The 16,481-nt window shown below is 38.8% G+C and overlaps 2 protein-coding genes across 3 annotated transcripts in view; one reads left to right on the forward strand and one right to left on the reverse strand.

Annotated features, from left to right (window-relative positions):
- Nucleotides 1-1,214, forward strand: part of CCNT2 (cyclin T2) — a 23,650-nt gene extending 22,436 nt beyond the window's left edge. For both annotated transcript variants that reach the window (XM_062498127.1, XM_062498128.1), the window contains one exon: nt 1-1,214. This exon is cut by the window's left edge. The gene's annotated coding sequence lies outside the window, so the exon portion shown is untranslated.
- A 3,858-nt stretch (nt 1,215-5,072) lies between these two features.
- MAP3K19 (mitogen-activated protein kinase kinase kinase 19) lies at nt 5,073-16,414 on the reverse strand. The gene is made up of 9 exons (XM_062498025.1): nt 16,362-16,414; nt 15,058-15,143; nt 14,477-14,558; nt 13,470-13,711; nt 12,836-12,879; nt 8,296-10,740; nt 6,985-7,137; nt 6,078-6,775; nt 5,073-5,139 (listed from the first exon to the last, which is right to left on the reverse strand). The coding sequence occupies exons 1-9, from the start codon at nt 16,412-16,414 to the stop codon at nt 5,073-5,075; spliced, it is 3,870 nt and encodes a 1,289-aa protein (XP_062354009.1).
- Between the last annotated feature and the right edge of the window lie 67 nt (nt 16,415-16,481).

Below are 16,481 nucleotides of genomic sequence, written 5' to 3' on the forward strand. Positions count from 1 at the left end.
CCCCTCCTGACTTGGTTATTTTTCTACATTCGGGATGTAACTTCTTGTTACAAACTTCTGCATTGTTGAATATTTTCTATCCTTTTGTAGTCTGTTTCCTTTCCATCTCAGTGCTACTCTTGGGTCTGATTTGTAACCAATGTAATCTGCATTATATGCTGTCCTAAACTAGAGCCTAGGCAGACTCATGAAATAGCAGGAAACTGTCTTTGTCTTTGAAGCACTACAGTACTTTCTTTTTGTGTCTGTTAAAATAATTGTGCCAGGAAATGCATCTTATACAGCCACTCTGGATAAGCAATATATTGTACTGTAAATATAGCAGTTGCTGTCACAACCTGGAGTTAAAATGTCGGGATGGTAACTAGTGCCTGTCTAATATACCTTGGAAAAGAGCATAGGCCTTCCTCCTATGGTGCTGTTAACAAAAAAAAAACTATTACCTGTTTTGATTCTGGGAAATTGTGAAATATGGTGGACAAAATGTTCCTATGTTACATTGAGATCCAAACAGTGGGTTTTGGTTTCTCTGTAAAGGAAGTCCATAAAACACATGGGGTTTGGGTTTCAATGTAATTGTAAATAGGTAAAACTGTCTGTGTGTTTGTGTCTGAAACTGAATTCCATGTGGTGATCCTAGGATGGAGAGGGAGGGAGAGGGGATGCAATCAGGTGCCACTAGTTTTTGCTGACTGAAACCCACTGTAAATTAGTGAATGGTGTGAATTGCAGCCTGGCTGAGGTGTTGGAAATGAATGAAAACTATTGGGATTGGCATCAGCCTCACGTGAATGACTGAATAAACGCAATAAAAGGCTCATAGTCAACACTGTTACTTTGTTCATCATTTACTACAGATTTTTGTTATGAATTTGAGTACATTAATTATGTAATTTGTAAAATGATGCTGTAGGGGAGACCTTGCTACAACACTATTAAAAAGCTTTCCTTTTTGTGAGATGAGGTTTGTAGAATAGTGAGATTCTTTCATATGTGAATCTTCCTGATGATGGGAATGCTGGGGTGATGTTTCTCACTGTGAGCTGGTACTTGGCTATTTGCATAACATGGCAGTTCTGTATATTCTTTTGGCTAACTGTAAATATAAATGTTTCATAATAGCTTAGTTGAATTTTTGAGGTACAGCTGTTTGTGTGAGATTAGAAAAAGTTTATTTCTAAGAACTTGTAAAAAAAAAAAGTATTTTCAATAAAATTCCCTACCTCACCTCTATTGTGGAGAAATTATCCCATTTTGCTATGTTTAATTTTCCCAACCTCATTAGTAAACACTAATATTCCCCTTTCAGTTATTGGCAAAACACTGCTAGTTGTCATCAAATCACTCAAATAATGGAATGCTGGAAAGTCTGAAGTCTTACTTGTTTCCTTCATTTCCATTACATTGATCAGGTATTGGTTCCTGAAAAGCAAATTCCAGACATTTTGTGCCACCTTAAGCTGCTCCTCTCCACCTTGGGGGCAGAGCCTTTGCACAGTAGTAACAGTGTGTAATGCCTGGCCAGGTATGCTGGTGGAGGGGTTTTTTCTTTATTATTTCCCTTTTCAGGAGTGAGGAGGTGGGTGACAGTGCTACACCATGCACTCTTCCTAAGAACCTAAGGGGTAGGGTTCCCAATCCTTGTTTTGCAGGGAAGGTGACTGGACCAATACTTTTGTTTGCTTTCTTTAATGTAAATGCACACAAGCATAATGGGTTCTAAAAATAAATGTCTTGAGCCTTGGAACTTATGCCAGATTGAGCTAGCTAGTTAATTCCTCCTTTCTCTGAAAGGCTTAACTCTACACCTTAAAAAGATAATTGGTGCCAGGAGTCTACTCCAGTCTACTGGGAATGTTTCCCTGGCTTCTGAAGTAGATATAACAAATCCAAACCAAATTTATAACCTTGCAACTCAGTACTTGGGTTTGATTGCCCTGTATTCCTGCACTCGTAACAGCAACATTGGTGTTGCCATAGTTCAGACATTGTGTTCTTTGACAACACCTCTGAAACTTCTGAGCTGTCCCATGGTGCAGGTCCCTGTGGGAAGGGAAAAATAGGGGAGAAAAGGCACTGGAGTGTGTCCTGGGGACAGAACCCTTCCTTGGGAGAAGTCTGGTTCTTTGCCTGTGTGCAGGAACCAGAGGTTTGATGAGACTGGTGTAGAAAGGGCATTGGTTCCCCCTGAGCTTTGTGGAACTGGACTAAATTTGAACCCAGATACTTTCAAGAGACTCTTGTTTTCAGGGATCAGGCTCTTCCCCCTTGGAAAGAGAGGTAGATGTGTGTTTTTAGATGCAAATTTTTACGTCCTACTGCTGGTGGTAGTTCCAGGAGCAGTGTAACATAGCTGGGTTGGCCTGCCTGTGCCCCCTCCCTTCTGAGACAAGAGCCATGGCTCTGTTACTGTGCAAGAGAAACACTGGGTACCCCTGCAGTCACACCTGGACAGGGCTGGATCTTCAGCTGCTGAGATTAAAGCTCCAAATCTCGAGGAAACCTGCAGTCACAGCAAGTGCTTGGCAGGCTGTGTGCATTGTAATGGGTCCTTACTGGTTTCAGAAAGGAAGACTGTAGTCTTTAAACCAGCAAGGCTTGCCCTGCTCCAACACTAGAAGCCAAGTGTGACCCTGCTCACTGAGTCACTCAGTCTCATTAAAAAAACAAAAAAAAACAAAAAAAAAAACAGTTTTCAGGATTTCACACCCTTTCCCTTTGTTATATTGGATACCTGTAACACCTGGATTTTGGTGTGAAAATCTCTGATCTCAAGTAAGAAATATGCAAATTTAGACTTGTTTGTAGACTGCTCCACAAGAGCAGCTCAGCCAAGCAACCCAAGGCTCCCCAGAATAACACAGGGCTTGGTTTAGCTGTGCTGGGCCCTGAGCTCTGCTGCAGGCACAGCTCTGATTAAACCGAAATACCTTTGTTGCAAGTGCTGGCCTTAAGCTGCCACCTCATTCTTGAAGTCTGGTTAAACAAAAGCAAAAATGTGCTTTCACGTTTTGATTAAAAACTCAGGTTCAAGTTTTATAAACCTCTAATGACTATTTTCAGTGTAATTAACTGGATTACACATGACAAATTGCGAGTAACTGGTAACCTTAATATTGGAGAGCTCTAACAAGATGTTAGTTTTGCTTATAAGATGTGTATAAGAAGGGGGGTTTGTAATGCTGACCTTTTAAAATTAATTATATATTCTAGAGCATTCCCATTCTTTCCTTGCTTATGACTCTCATCTCAGTTTCATTTCATGCTAAATAAACCCTCATATTTACTTTGCAGCTTTGCTGAAGACTCTACCTTAGTCTGAGAAGAATTAGTACACATGATGGAATTATGTACATCCCACTAGAGCTCGCATGCCCGGGCTCCTGCCTTTACTCTGCAAGGTAATTTAATGTGAAGATACTTTAACATGATGTTGCCATGGATGTCTGGCATGAGCATCAACCAATATTCCTCAAAAAAGGACTGTTAACTGCTTGAACTTTGAAGGTTACTGTAATGTTAGGATTTCTCTTATACTGGCATAATGTTGTGTCATTGTTATGTGACATTATACCTACAGAAACTATTAATAAAGAATTTTGCTAGAAGTACTGATTTCTCTGCTTTTATGAAGTCTGGACTTAACTCTCTGAAGTCTACTGGAATAAAATAAAGTCTGAAAGCTATTTAAGATGTTTAGCACTCTGAGGAAAGTTTGTTTTATATAAAACATAGAACTTGATTCTTTTCTATTTGTAAAACACAAATGCTTATGTTACTGCTGGCACTGAAATCAGGGTCTTGGCTTGTTGAGAGCTCAGCTCTGAGCAATTGTAGGGCTGAGTTTTACTGCCTTGCTTTCTGGAGCCTGGGTGCTCACAAAGACTAAAGATTTACCCCATTTTGATAGGAAGAAGCCTTAGCAAAAGGACATTCTAAATACTAATACCTACTTTTGTTTGCTTTATTAATACTTGATAATGCTTTTTAGATTTTATTTAATTTTGTGCAGTTAGTAGTAGCTAGTTCTACTAAGTGTGAAGACCATTGGTGTGCAGAGGAGCTCTGTTCCATGTCATCCAGTCACAGACGGTGCTCACTCAAGCGGTCAGAGAAACACTTCAAGTTTTCAGTAAGTATCAGCACCCCAGGGGACAGTAAGGAAGTCAGAGCCAGACCCTGCAGTGCTAGCAGTGACAGGACAAAGGACAATGGGACAACTTGATCTATAAGACAGTCTTCAAACATAACCATAAAATCACTTCTACCATGTGGGGGGGTTAAAGACTGGAGCATGCTGCCTGGACTGGCTGGGGAATTTCCATCCCTAGTCATAAAGTCAATGAGGCAAGGGCCTGAGCAGCCTGCTTCAGTCACCCCCACTCTGAGCAGTGGGGCTGGACCAGAGCATCTCCAAAGCCCCTTCCAACCTCAACCTTCTGGGACCAGAAAGTGCCCATAAAATGCACTATTTCATTTAAAACAGGCAGTCCCATGGTTTAGATCATTATCTCTTGCATTATCATCACAGCATCTTGTGGAGACACGGGGCCTCAGGAACACAGGGCTGATCTATGTACATAAAAAACTTATTCACCAGCTAAAAATGGATGTGCTCATCCAGTTAAACAAAAAGGCCCACCTGACTGAATAAAAGCCTCAGTACATTTTATGCCAGTAGATGATCTGAGGTTCCTGTGGGATCATCACACTCATTACTCATCTCCAAGTCAGAGTTACTTGCAGAGCTCTCTGCCCATAGCTTGTGTTCCATAGGATTTTACAGACATTCCAGCTTACCTGGCCTGTCACATGCCAGTGATGGTGACTTGATTTTTCCTTTAAGTCTCTCCAAATACAACACAATGGGGCCTTGTGTTCACAGTGAAGGACAGGCATTGCAGAACAGGTACTCTTTAATCACTGCTGCCTAATAACAGACTCCTTGAACACAACTGCTTTCCAGTATTTCTGCTGTCATGTTAAAGTCCAGTTCTTTCTGGTCTTTTTTTCACCAGTAAACGTATTTTCCATGGAAAATATATGCTCATTAGGCAAGAGATTTGAAAACTTCACTGTCTTCCTTTCACAAAGGGATGGTCCAGCAACTGCAGAGCAGAAGGCCGTTCATGTTGATCTCTGCATTGAAGGTTTCACAAATCAGTATATAAAATGAGTACATGTGCTGTGATGTAATTGTAAAAATCTAATTGTAAAATTAGCCTTTTTATTATTATTATTATTTCTCCACTCACTACTAATTTTTAGGCTTTCTTTTTTATAAAGCTGATAAAAAGGAAGGAAGGAAAAAGACTGTTGGAATTTATGAATTATAAAACTGAAATGTTTTATTATTAAAGAAATCATTACTTATTCCCCTGAATTCCTTGCAAGTCTTTGAATAATTCTGCTTATTTGGCTATGTCAGATGCACCAAAAATGTATTTAAGAAAGGTGATAATTACCTGTTGGAGCCTCTGTCAATCAGGTTGTCCTGTCATCTCTAATCAATATCATGCATTTTAAGAAGCCCATGGCTTTGTTTAAAACAAAACAAACACCACAAAAATAATTCTTATAATGCGGTTTGGGGTTTTACAGAGAGAACTTCATGCTTCTAGTAAGTATTAAGTTTCAAATAAGTATGTGCTTCCTGGACTGGCAGTGATAATAGATTTTTCCACTGCAGAAGACAAGAATTAAGTGAAAGCTCCTCCATTTTGAATACTGTCTGACATAGACCAAATTCAAACAATACCGGAACAGCAAAGCACAGCAAAGAAATCTATCAAACATTTTGTCCAAAACTCAACGGTGCTATGTTTCTGAATGAAAATGACAGTGAAAGTAATAATGAGTATAAGGCCTACAAAATTAGAATCTGTGAGGGTTTTTTAATACCATTATAAAGAGTAAAGCTCTTTTATACATACTTTTCCCTAAAGGCTTTCTGAAATGCTGAAAAGCCTATGCATTTACAATGAAGTCATATATACCATAACCTAAGCTCCCACGAGCCATCTCCAGAATACAAACATGCATTTTCCCTTTCATTCTCCAGTCCAAGGCCTCCCTACCTGGTTAAGCAGGCGTGCACAAACTCCACGGCAGCGCTGGAGAAGCGATCGGGCAGGCCCGGCATCAGCCCCCTGCGGGCCCCGATGTAGAACATGGCTGCCACCCTGTCCATGGAAGCCAGAGGGGGTTTGCCTGTCGCCATCTCAAACACAGTGCAGCCAACGCTCCAGATGTCCGATTTCCTGCCGTAGCCAGACTCATTGATGACCTCTGGAGCCATCCAGTAGGGAGTGCCGTGCACAGACCGGAGCAGCTCGCTGCGGGTGCCGCTGAGGCTGGCCCAGGCCAGGCGCCTGGCACAGCCAAAGTCAATCAGCTTTATCACCCCGTTGGGCATGAGCATCACGTTATTGCCTTTGATGTCTCTGTGGACCACACAGTTGTCATGTAAATATGCAACCCCTTGTAGAATTTGCTTGGTGTATTTACACAGGACAACTTCTGGTAACGGACCGAAGCGATTCAGAATACTAGAAATGGAGCCACCAGGAACAAACTCCATGAATATGCTTAAAATGTTGTCTTCCAGGCAAGTTCCTAAATAAGTTACAATATTTACATGCTTCAATGTCTTCAAAAGATCAACTTCCTCATGGAACTTCTGATACTCCTTTTCTGTAGTGAGTTGATGTGATGTATTCAAAATGACCTGTTTCACAGCTATTAATTGTCCCTGGCTTGTCAGACCGCAGTACACCTACAGTGAAACCAGCACTTATCAAAGCAAGACACAAAACTTCAGTATTTACTTATTTTAAATGAAATCTTTGTGTTTGTCATGTTCCATGTGTCACTGTATAATACAAATTATTTAACCATTTGCTGAATAGGACAACAGCTATTTTTGAGATAAAGTGTAGCTCAACGACAACCAATACATCTCAACATATTCAGACAGTAACTTACCGTGCCATAGGCTCCCTTTCCAAGGACTTCTCCTCTTGTCCACATGATAGGATCTTTCGTAGCTAAACTGCTTCCTGGTAATTTGGTAGATTCATCAAAGTTTAGAAGGCCATTTTCTTCATTTGAAGCCAAAAAGGCTTTACTGTAACTCTGCTTGAAAGATGATGGTCAGTGTGGGGAGAAAGCAGAGAGGAAAAGACAGGCTTCATTTGGTCCCCCCATTTCTCATAAGGAGTAATTTTTCCTGGTAAGACTTTGCTTTATAGATTTTTATATAGATATATAAATTGCCCACGTCATTGAGAGAATTGCTATACTAGGTAAGACTGTATAAATATTTTCAAGTATATATCACAACAGTGCATAACCAGAAGGTTACAGCATGACATTTTCTTCCATTGACACCAAGACAGAAGAGCACTGAAATGAGCAGGAGACACTTTTTGGTCTCATAGGTACAGTTTGCCAAGCTGAAGGGTGAATATGGCAAGCACCATACTCTGAGTAACACATGTAACATAATTCTGATGAAAATAACAGGCCATGACTTCCCAGGAAGAAGAGACTGTTTCCAAAAGATGGAGAATAATTATACCCTCTAGCCATGGATCTCCCTGGGAGAAGTGAGAACGGAGCTATAATTGGCACCTGTGTCTGCAGAAGCACAAGGGAGTGTATCAATATGTAGTGAAAGACATCTCCTTATAATTTTGTAATTTAAATAGACAAAGAGCTAACAGGATCAAGGAGAAGCACCTTATCAGGTGAAGGCACACAGCTGACTTGGGGGTCAAAATCTGAGCCTTCTGAGCTCCAAGTTTTGATTAAGGATTAATTAAACAGGGTAAGTCTGCCTGATAAACCAATACTTGTGGTTCATAACTATAGAAGTACCTGGTTGCATGCAGAGATTCAAAGTAATTGCCCTTCTGGTTATACAAGATTATTTGTAGTGTCTTTTCATATCCCTTGGCTGTCCAGATCTCCAGCTCTCACCTTGCTCAAAACCTTTTTATACAAGCTCTTCAACGAAAACAGCCTATTCTCTTTATTCACTACAATTTCTCAATTTATATAAGCTTTGGCAGGTATTCCTGTCATGCCCTAGTACCTTCTGGCTTGTCTCCTGACATGCAGCCCCTAACACAGATATATTAAACAGAGCACTGTAAGAATCAGTGGGAAGCTGGCCCCAGGAAAAAAAGACTTGATAAATCTCTTTAATAAGCACCTATTTCCCATTTTTCATCCAAACTTGTGTGAAGTATCACTTAAATTATTTAGCAAGTTACAAGAAGAAATCGCTTTTACCTTCTCTAGAGCACTATTGATGATTGCTCCATCTCCCTTCATCATATTTTCCTCTTCTTCACTCTGGGTGTTTTGTATTTTAGAACATGTATTTTTTGTTCTTGAAGAGTTGGTGTCTTTTTCTTCAAGCATTAGCAATTCTTTGGCCAGAAAACAAAGCAACTCATCAGTCGCATCCTTAGTACCTGACCAGGAAGAAATGTTTTGACTTGTCTGGAAACTGAGGCTTTTAGCATTTCTTGTCCAAATCACTGAAGGTTGAGTCAATTCATTTGCCAAACCACCGTTTTGAGGTGTGTTTGCCCAACTGTAATCTAATATTTTTGTAGGGGACTGACATTCCAGTCTACCTGAAAAGGGCAATTCACATTTATTGACAGACTTGGAGTCCTGGTGTGATTCCATGCCCTTGCCACCGTCCATATCCCTCCTGCACTGGGGCACACAGATGTTCTGTTCTGCTGTTACCAGGCTGCCACTTGGAGCAACACATTCTCTGTAGTCTTCATCACTGAACTGAACGAGATCCTGGCTGCAGGCAGCAGCTCTCTGATGGCTGGAATTATCCTGGCTGTCTAATGACTGCTCCAAAGAAACTTCTTCAATAGTTGATAGGTTTGAATTTGTAAACATTGCGTTTTGCTTAGTTGACTGTGAAAGCTCTTCTAAAAACGTGAGCTGATGATCTATGTCTCCATGAAACAATGCTGTGCTGCTTGAGGTGGGTGTCTGAAAATCCAAGTCAGAAATTGTTCCATTATCTTGCTCTGTGTTGCTGTTATTCAACTTGGTCCTTCTGTCCTTTGTCATTAAATCTTTCTGCTTTTGTTTAGCACCAGGTATGGTCTTCTTTGACTTGGAATGTGTTTTCTTTTGAGTGTTTCTGACTCTGCTGCTTTCTCTCCCTTTACTGCAGGTAGACCTGCAGGTGCAGCTCCCTGGTGGAGCAGAATAAACACCTTTCTCAAACCTGTCCTCGTGCTGATCAAGGTCTCTCATGCGGGAATAGACAGGAGTTCCAAACATTTCATAAATACCTGGGCCTTGGTCATCTGAATTTATTATTTTGAACATGTCAGTGTATTTCAGATCTACAAAATCTGAGGCAGAGGCTGCACGTGGCAGACAAAGTGGAGTAACATGTTTCTTTAAGACAGCTGAATTTTTGCAACTGCAGGAGCAGCTTTGCTTTTTAATCTTCTGAGCGCTCTGAGCAACATGGCCTTTGTCTCCTTGAGTGTTCTTTTTCTGACACTTCATGGAAGTCTCAGATTTTACTTTTGTCAGTTCCAAAGATGGAAAAAACTGACTCTTGGCATTTGATATCATGGTAACCTCATCAGAAGTATTTATTTCTTCAGATACTTTTATCTTACTGTTAATTTTAGATTTTGATGAATATTTATTTCTATTCATCTTCATTTTATTTTTTTCATTTTCTTTGTGAGCAAGAACATTGAGGCTCTGAGCAACATGAGGAGGCAAGGTACAGACAACACCCTTTTTTGTGGCAGGTTGTTCAGCAATGTGTGGTTCCCTGGCTGCCTCTTGTTCAGTGAGTGTAACATGAGCAACAGCTACCAGCTCACCTTGGTCCTCTGAAGTTGCTTCTGACATTGCTTCTTTTCCTATTTCAGATTCAGAGAGACACACTTGATTTTCTGACTGTTTTCCAGAGGGACCTTGAACTTCTACTCTGGGAATTACTGCAACTACAGAATTATCTTCTAAGGCTTGGTAGGCCTCCATCACTTCATTTTTACAGAAGGAATCTAAATCCTGACTGTAAAGCACAATGTTGGCACTCTCAGTATCTTCCTGTGGTTTATAATTCAGCATCCTCTCTGTAGCATTTTCTTCTTCCAGACCAGTGCTACAGCAATTCTCTGCTCTGTTTTGCTTTTTTCCAGCTCTTGAGCCATTGCCATTACTGGACACTGTAAATGTTGTCTGGGCTGTAAACATGCCACAGTTCACCAGAGCATTGCTTGAGCTCAAGTGGGGATGACTCTCATGCCAGAGCCCAGCTTGGCTCAGAAGATCAATGTTCTCACAAACCACTGAACACTGGAACTTCACCTGGCTCTTCTCAGTGTGGATTGCTACATCAGCCTCCCTCCATTTTAAATGGCTTTGGGCTTCTTCCTTCTTGTTGTTGGGGTACTTATCACAGTTATTAATGCTGAAGTAGCACAGGTCCTTCCCTGGAGTGAACTTACCAGAAATTGTGGCCATGATCAATTCAGATGATTTGTCACTGTGCCTGTTTAATAAGTTGTCTAACTGATACTTATAAAATTTAGTAACTGGTTTTATGGGCTGAGGAATAGAGTTGATAATATTTAAAATATTTTTGATGTTGCTGCTTTCATTGACAATATTATCCTTCGGGGTAGGAAGATGAATTGTTCTTACAGGCTGACATGTCAGTGGTGGCAAATGAAACTGTAATTTCCATAAAAAAACATTAATAATGTGCTACACCACAGATACAGGTAAAAACTGATCACTAAGAACCAAGTAGTCTTAGAAAAAAAATAAAAAGTTATTATTCTTTTATATATTCCTAGATTAAACCTATTATGAAATATAACATCAGACTCCTGAGAAAAGACATTATTTTTCTCACATTAATGGCTTTAATTTTCTCAAATCCAGAACTATTTCTAAGTATTTCTTAGTACAGAAAGCAGGATCTTTTACTTTAAGGCACAAGTCATTCTCCATGATTTAAAAACAGTAAGTTTTCTCCACATGTACAAATCCTCTTGTCAGTTATTAACTCTATCTTGTGGCATTTCGTATGTTTTCCACAGGAATTCAAAGGCTGGGCAGTGGCTTCATGTGCCAGAGTTCCTCTCTTGCTGTGCACTCCCCCTGAATAAGAGCACCATTCTAATGCTGATGTTTAAAGGCTTTTTATGGAACTCTCCAACATGTGCTGGCACCATTAATTATATTCCCAATGGAACTAGAGCTCATGTAAGCAATTTTTCAAAAGGAAAACCAGACCATTATAACAGAATGCTATTGCATCCCTGGAGAAAACAATTCTAACAAATTATTTATGGATTTAGGATCCATTATATTAAATCTAAACGTATAGACCCATAAACCATGTTAAATGACCACAGATTTAGCTCATAGTTTTAGGTACACTGGAAGACAGCACAGTGTGCACTTGATTTGCAGGGAAGTGAAATGGATAAAACCAAAGGCAGCTGCCACAGATGTCTGCTGAGCCAGGGATGTGGGATGTGTTTTACTATTCCTCCCTTCTCCCCATCACATTTGTTGAAAGGTACCATGTACATTTGAAGGAGTACAGATCAGAGAAACTGAGTACTTTGTTTGGACTATTCAGATGAACAGTGAGAATGATTTTCTGAAAATAGTATTTCTGTTCTTTATTTTATAGGAAATGAGTATTTTCATGCAAATGAACGCGATAGAAATAATCACACAGTCATCTGCTCTGAGGGCTCATTTGCATGTCTATATTCAACATCAGTTTGCAATCTGCAGGAAATTTTTGTTTGCATTCCAAGGGCAAACTGAAGTTTGAACATACCAGGAAAAGCAATGTGTTGGTTTGAAATTCACAGTTCTGAAGGCTTTGTCCAGCCTGCATAGTATTAACATGTTTATTCCAATGGATACACCTCTAAGAGCCACCAGAGCCCAAGACATGAAATAAAGTTGCATTAAATCACACCGAGGTCAGCTAAATTATTTTTCTTAAATATTTCCCTCCATTTGAAATGTTTTATTAGTTGTTTTTTTTTCCTTTTTATAATCCTGTGTCAGAACTCTTGCTCCTACTTCTATACTTCTTTCCTGTGATCAGTGGTATTCTGTGATGGACTCACTGAAGTTTATGTCTGATTCATTGAGTTGATTCTTTTCTATAAAAGGCTATTCATTAATATACATGAAAGACAAATTATCTTTTTTTCTAAATACAGTGTATTTAAAGTGGTGTGAAGTACTGAGACATAAAATTTTGTGAGCCTGTTTCTAGGTACAAAAGTTTTGTCTAATCCTATCTACACTTTTCACAAAATCTCATGTCAAGTATGTTTAATTCTAAAAGACTGGTTTTTGTTTCCTAACAAAATATATTTCATCAACCATCTAATATTGAGACTATTTTAGAATTCACCTTCAATTTTAAATTACCATTTAAAAGAAGTGTTGATGTTTTTGGCAAAACTAGACATTTAATTTAACATATAGGATGCACATTTAAATTAATTTGCATATTTCTAAAACTTTTATATATTTTTGAATATTCAACCTTTTATCTGCAGAAGTCTGTGATGTAACATCTTACTGATTGGTTGATATACACCTCAAGAATTGCTGACACACATAAACTTAAAATAAATATAAAAATATTTCACATTCTTAAAACCAAAAAAACCCCACTAAGAGAGACTAAGCAAACTACCTACACTACTTCTGTATTTCTATTTTTAAGATTTTGAAAGGATATAAATATTTTTGCTAGTGATCATTTTATAGATAATGTTCCCCTTACCTCAGATTTCTTGTTCCTGGATTTTATCATTGTTACATTTAACCCTTAAAAATCAAAACAAATTAAGTATTAATCTGATGTTCTTAAACAGACTATAATTCACATTTATAAATTACTTTCTAATTGTAGTGTTCAGGGGATCAAGGATCTGTCTCTGGTTGCAGGACTGTCCTATAAATCTGCAGTGCAGAAAAAAGTTGTAGGTTGAAATTTAAATGTGATACTGAATTTCACAATTCTGCTTTCCATAGAAAACAATAAAATACTATAATTTTAAAATATTTTGACACTAATAATTTAAAGTAATACTTCTCAATTGTAGATGTTTGCTAACTACAGCATGTAGCTAATTAATATTGCCAGTACGAGGGAGAAAGATGTCATCACTCCAGGTACAGAGAATTAAATTACACTCTACATTTATGGCTCAGTTTTACTATACAGAGTACCAGGAATGGTGAAGTTTGCCATTGCTTTTCTTTATCTCCTTCATTCTGCAAACACACAAACTTCTAATTAAAGAAGAGGGTTTACAAGGCTGAAGTCTTTCTGAAGACAGCAAAAGACACAAAGGTAATATGATAACCAATATATAACTTTATATAAAATTTGTGACTTTAAAAATTGAACTTACTGTGTTGTATTTGTGCTTTTATTATCTGGAAAGTATCTACATCCATAAATGGTGTTGAAATGTTAGATTCTGGGCATGAGTTCCGTAGTAGAAAGCTGAAGTCAAAGCCACATCCCACGTTCTCCTTCTTGGAGAAGACAGGTAAGGAAGTGTGATGTCTCCTGGGTAATGCTATCTGACTTTTACTTGGAAAACATGCCACTTGTTGGTCTGGCTGTGCTCTGGATGTTGGTGCAATTTGGCTAAAAGACAAAAGAAAAATAACCAAAATACAGAGCAAAAGTAAGTGGAATGAGCCAGTTCAAACAATCATATGCCTGGTGAATAATGTGACCAAGAGGTTTGTGAGATCCCAGAATGCCGAACTATTTCTCTTTGTTTATCTCTGAGGATGTGGCTCTCCCTGGAAATAGCAGACTGCAATGCAGAGATTGACTAAGAGTGAGAATGAATGACAAACGGTGTTAACCAAGCAACAGAGAACTGTAAAAGCATATTGTTCACCTTTCCCTTCTTGACAAAAATTGATTGCTTCCAGTGTGTGGTTTTTATGAATCATCAGGAGAATGTGTCAGAAGAATTCTGAAGACCAGATATGCCTTTGTTACAAAGCATGCTATGGTCTGCCCGAAAAAAACAGAGGCTGTGGGGGAAAGCCTTAGTTTTCTGAAGAATGAAAAATGTGGAAAAAGAAATACAGTGACTGCAAAGGGGTACAAAAGCACAGTCTAAGTTAATCTTAAAGCTGTATGCAGGATAATTGTCTGCTTTTAATAAGTCAAATAACCACATACCATGTTTTTTTGTTGTACCAAATGATTTGTTCACCTAATGCAATATCCTGCCTCCAGCAGTGGCCAATAATTGACACTGGGAAGAGATAAACACTACACAACGTACAGAGGTGTATATAATGTCTAGGAAATATTTTTCTTATTCAGACTCCTGCCTTCTTTGCTCCCATTTGTGCATACCCAAGAGGCCAATTAAATACTGATACCTCTTACCTGGTTTTTCCTATAAATTTGTCTGACTGATGCATTTCTTCAGTTATATTGTCTGCATTCTGAAAAGCAACATTTCCACGACCTGCAGTAACACATCAATATTTGCATAAAAGCAGTTTAATTCTACAGTTTAATACATGGGAAATACAGTTATTTGGGGGCATTAAAATATTATTATAAAGAAGTACAGAGAGTAACTATCAGGAAAAGAAACAAGAGCAAGTTACATTTGACTAATTTTTGTAATTTACTGAAATGTGAATGCATAACTTTGAATTCTTTTTATTTCTTTGGTAAGTTGATTAATTTAATCTACTATAAAAACAAAGAACATCTTAAAAAGCCAGTTACAGCTCCTATCTCAGGAGAACAGAAATAGAAGACAAATATTGATAAAAACTCTACAGAAGCAGAGCATTTGAAAATATGAAAACCCAACCAAATCTCAGGCCTTTGCAAAGGTGGAAAGTAACTCTGAGTTTGATTCAGTATTTTTTATGGTTGCTAAGTTTTGACAAATAGCCAGATTTCAAGTTGTGACTGTAGTTTTCCAGATACATTTTACACTTTAAACACATAACACACTTGGGTTAGATTATCTTTTTTTCTTCTCCTCTTTTGTTCGTTGTCAGACACACTGTTCCTAAATGTATTAATGCCCAGAAACCTGAAAAATGTTAATTGATTTCCAATTCACATATACAAAACATTACCTTATATTTCATTATTTAAGAGACAAAATAATACAATACCATTTTAAAAGTACTTGAAATTATTCAGCAATTTAGCACCTAATCCCTTTCCTGTGACTGCACAGAACCAGAGAGTTCAGAAAGTTTTTAGAGCTAAAACCACAACATATGCTATGTTGAATTTGCCTTGAAAGAGCTTTACTCTTAATTAGAAGATCATAATGCACCTTTCTATGACTAATCAGCAATAACTGTGAGAAAGGAGCTGGCTGTCACCCTCCTGGTCAATACAGCTGTGTGTGGGTAATACTGACCCTGACAGTCACCACTGTTCTTGGCTGTGCTGAGTGTGCTGGGAGCTGCTTCATAATTCTAAAAACATCAGCCTTCTTTTCCAAGATTAAACTCCAACTCTAACAGTACTATAAGATGACAGTGGTGTAAACAACACAGAACAATCCCAAATTGCAGACTCGTAAAGAAGAAACATGAGAGGGTTAAATCAAAGGATTGGGAGTTTTGAAATTCTAGAAGAAAATCCCTGTTAATTGTTTTGATGGATCTGGGAATCTTCCTGAAAAACATAGTGTACTTCAGTTTTTCAAGTGACAAGAATACAAATCAAAGACTGAACTAGAAGCCAGCACTCTTGATGTCTCATGCTAACGGCCAGATAATCCATTACAATGTTCATCCCATTACATTCGCCTGTTAAGAGTCAGATGGTGAACTACGAACTGCCCCACTTTCGTTGGATACACAAAAAAAACCCCTTCAAAATAATAACTGAGAATGTTCTGTAAAAAAGGCAGAATGTTTTGTAAAAAGGCAAATCTTACCTGTTACTTCAGCAGCGAAAAGTGAAAGAGGCACAGCGACCCAAAGAAAAGTTACAGAGCATTTTCAGCTCGCAGCTGCCTTCCTTTGCTGGCCAGCGAGGAATTCGACGGCAATTATATGCTTTTTGATTTTATTTTCGGCCGTTTCCCTGAGGTCGGAGCACTCAGGAGCCATTCCCAGGCAGGCTCCTCTGCAGGCGCTCCAGCTCCGCGGGGCCGCTGAGTTTACACCAAGTCGCCCAGGTAACCCCCTCACCCCGGGGAATTTGGCTTGCGGGAGTTTAATTCAAACAGCAGCAGTGGCCTATGAAAACAAACACAGCCTTGCTAAACGGCAGCACTTTAGGCTCTAACCACAAGTTCTGTTCTCTCTCAGCACACAAACCATCTACACAAACTATATCCATTTTACGTTTACCTCCGTTTATGCTTTTAGTGCCTGCTACGTTTCCGCGTCATTTTTACCGCGCGCTC

The sequence above is a fragment of the Cinclus cinclus genome, chromosome 9 (assembly GCF_963662255.1).
Source record: "Cinclus cinclus chromosome 9, bCinCin1.1, whole genome shotgun sequence".
Classification (NCBI taxonomy): Eukaryota; Metazoa; Chordata; class Aves; order Passeriformes; family Cinclidae; genus Cinclus; species Cinclus cinclus.

What these genes read in the sequence shown, in the direction of transcription:
- MAP3K19 (XM_062498025.1), bottom strand. Translation starts at nt 16,414, where the DNA reads ATGGATATAGTTTGTGTAGATGGTTTGTGTGCTGAGAGAGAACAGAAC. An exon ending in TCAATAGTGCTCTAGAGAAG is followed by an intron (nt 7,138 to 8,295) that starts GTAAAAGCGATT and finishes TCATCTTTCAAG; the next exon opens with CAGAGTTACAGTAAAGCCTT. An exon ending in GTGCACGCCTGCTTAACCAG is followed by an intron (nt 5,140 to 6,077) that starts GTAGGGAGGCCT and finishes CCTTCAATGCAG; the next exon opens with AGATCAACATGAACGGCCTT.